At 34.2% G+C, this 2,640-nt stretch overlaps 1 protein-coding gene across 1 annotated transcript; it reads left to right on the forward strand.

Moving 5' to 3' along the window:
• Positions 1–1,319: 1,319 nt before the first annotated feature.
• On the forward strand, positions 1,320–2,131 carry LOAG_14431 (hypothetical protein; the record flags this gene model as incomplete). Its single annotated transcript, XM_003149928.2, has 3 exons — positions 1,320–1,515; positions 1,746–1,873; positions 1,984–2,131. 3 exons carry the CDS (start codon positions 1,320–1,322, stop codon positions 2,044–2,046), a joined length of 387 nt encoding a protein of 128 aa, XP_003149976.1. The 3' UTR covers positions 2,047–2,131.
• Between the last annotated feature and the right edge of the window lie 509 nt (positions 2,132–2,640).

Genomic DNA, 2,640 nt, shown 5'->3' on the forward strand with positions numbered 1-2,640 from the left:
CGGCAACGGCGGCAGCAACGGCAACGAGAGCAGCAACGAAAGCTGAATATTGGGCAGTCATTTCACCTTTGTTGATAATTATTAGCTTACAATTATCAATCAGCAATCACAATTATATTGTTAAGAAGTGGTAATGGGCTGACATCAGCAAATATACTGCATTCAATAGTTTGAATTGGACATAACTGCAGCGGCAGCAGCGGCAATAAACAAATATCATCTTTCCTGTTTTAGAAAAATGAAGCATTTTTGCCTTGTGAACACCAAGATGGTTGATTAACTAAATGCTGGAAAGGCAAAATCACAGTTGTTTGAACTCCTCTCGGCACTGTTTTGTCTTGGAGATATATTCGAAAAGTTTATCGAATATACCGATGAAAAATTACATAGATCAATTGATGTTCGACTGCAGTAGTGAGGTGTAAGACATAAGTCAAAAGTACTACTGAGGTTTAGTCAGTTGGAAAATTGGGTTTTGGAGTTTTACTCCCCACTTTTGTCGCAAAATGAAAATTTCGACACGGTACTTTCCTCACTTCCTTTCTGTTGCATGAAAATGATTTTTGCATGTTCTGGTTCATGTTGTTAATTGCACTATAAAGTTGCGCAATAAATAATAATGATAACAATGGCCTTATTTAAATGAAGCTTCAATCCCATGCTTTTATTAACTTTATTAACTTTCATCAACTTCGCATTGTGTATATAAATAACAAAACAAATCGCAAATCCTTAGTATTACCGACTACTGCTTGGTAGATTGCGTCAGAATGAGATCTTCGGATCTTCCAGGGATTGTACGCGCAGATTCAAATATTTGACCGATCTTTTGTTCTGATTACTAGCACTGTACAAAAAGAAAAAAAAGGTTTTGGACAAACTTTTCTGCAAACTTTAAGAAGTCGATAGATTTCTTTGTGTGGTTAATCCGGTTTATTAGGATGAGCTTATTGTATCATGACAATACATGGTAAAGAAATACCATAGATTAATAAGGTGGTAACTGGATAAGGCATGAGATCGGGAAATTTCTGAAATCTATTGTATTGATATTTGGATTTATTTTGTTGTAATTCTGAACGCTAAAAACTGGTCGAAAATTTTATTTACATTTCCTTGAAAATCTTTGAACACAAATATCCAACATCATCCACACATAATCATATATTTCTCCATTGTTTTCCTCTTCTTCCGTAATTAATTAGCCTTGTTAGAGTGCCTAATTAGTTGAATAAAATTCGAACTTTTTGGTATTAATTTTGTATGTAAATTACTGTAAGTAACTGAAGGTGATTTAAAAGTCTAAAAAATATTTATATATGTATAGGCTGAACGGTTTCAAAAGGCATTTATTCGAATCGCGTTCATTCTTGGATGGAGCAGCTACAGGATCTCAACTAGTGAAGCAATTTAGTAGTAAAAGAAACACCAGCATTAATACTGCTACTCGATCCATTCAGTCGCGTGTGCCAACTAAGCCATTAATTATACATACCGGTAATGGCCCATACTTAGGTTTGGAATATTTCAATTTCTTTCATTTCAATTATTGAGCATCATGAAATGAATTGAAGCTGTGTTGATCTTAAAATAGAAAAGTGTTTGTTAAGCTATATAATTCAAAAAAGTGATTCATAAACCATATCCGAAAGAACGTAATCTGTAATTTGTAGTCCACAAGAGCCATAACAATTTCCATATCTTGAGGTAAGTTCATCGATTGTAGAGAATGATTACATTTTTAGGCCCAACATTTAACTGCAAAGTACTAACACCTAAAAACGATGGTCGACCCTCATCAGTTACCGACAAAAGATGTATTTTGCAACAGCCTGGCATTTCAGCCGATGGCAGATGTCGTTGTACATATGTGGTTAGTTCAAATGATTAAAGTTGATTTCATGCTAGACTAATGCCAAGAAACAATGGAACGATTGCTGGAAATCCCGTTTCACAAATTTCAAAAAAATTGATTAATTGCAGGTATCGAAACGTGATAGTAAAGGCTGCGCATCAGGATTTTTGTTTACTTGCTTACCGAAATAAATTAGAAGAAGTCAGTCAATTATGAATAAACAGGCAAACAAAGAAGACTGTAAGTCAACAAGTTGGAAAAATTTGAAAGTCATTAATTAGATCGTGGCAGTGGCAGTGACTACTATGCTGTATAATATACTGCTACCTGTTGGGAAATTGTTTTTCTGTTGAACTCGTTTCTCGGCGATACAGATCTGTTCGGGATGTAATATTGTTTTTGGACAATATTACTAGTTAACAACAAGAAAAAGGGTATAATATATATTACACGATGGATTGGTATACAATGATGAGTTATACAAAAAGCAAGCAGTATGATCAACTAACAAACTCCTTGTCGTTGCCTTGGACAATAATTTTCTCCTTTAAACTGTGGATTAGTTGATAGGTCGTTGAGTTGGGAATATGTTACGGGAAATGTATTTAGCGAATAGAAAAATATCGTAGTTTGTTGTCCAATGGTGCGGATATGCGAAGATGTCGTCGTTTGTAGTTCAACCGTGGAGAATAAACAAAGAGAATGTATCGTCTGCTCGATTGTAAAAACTGAACTGTTTGGGATTTTTTCATATATATATATATATATATATATATATATATATA

Source organism: Loa loa, assembly GCF_000183805.2.
Source record: "Loa loa unplaced genomic scaffold supercont3.7, whole genome shotgun sequence".
In the NCBI taxonomy this organism is placed as follows: domain Eukaryota; kingdom Metazoa; phylum Nematoda; class Chromadorea; order Rhabditida; family Onchocercidae; genus Loa; species Loa loa.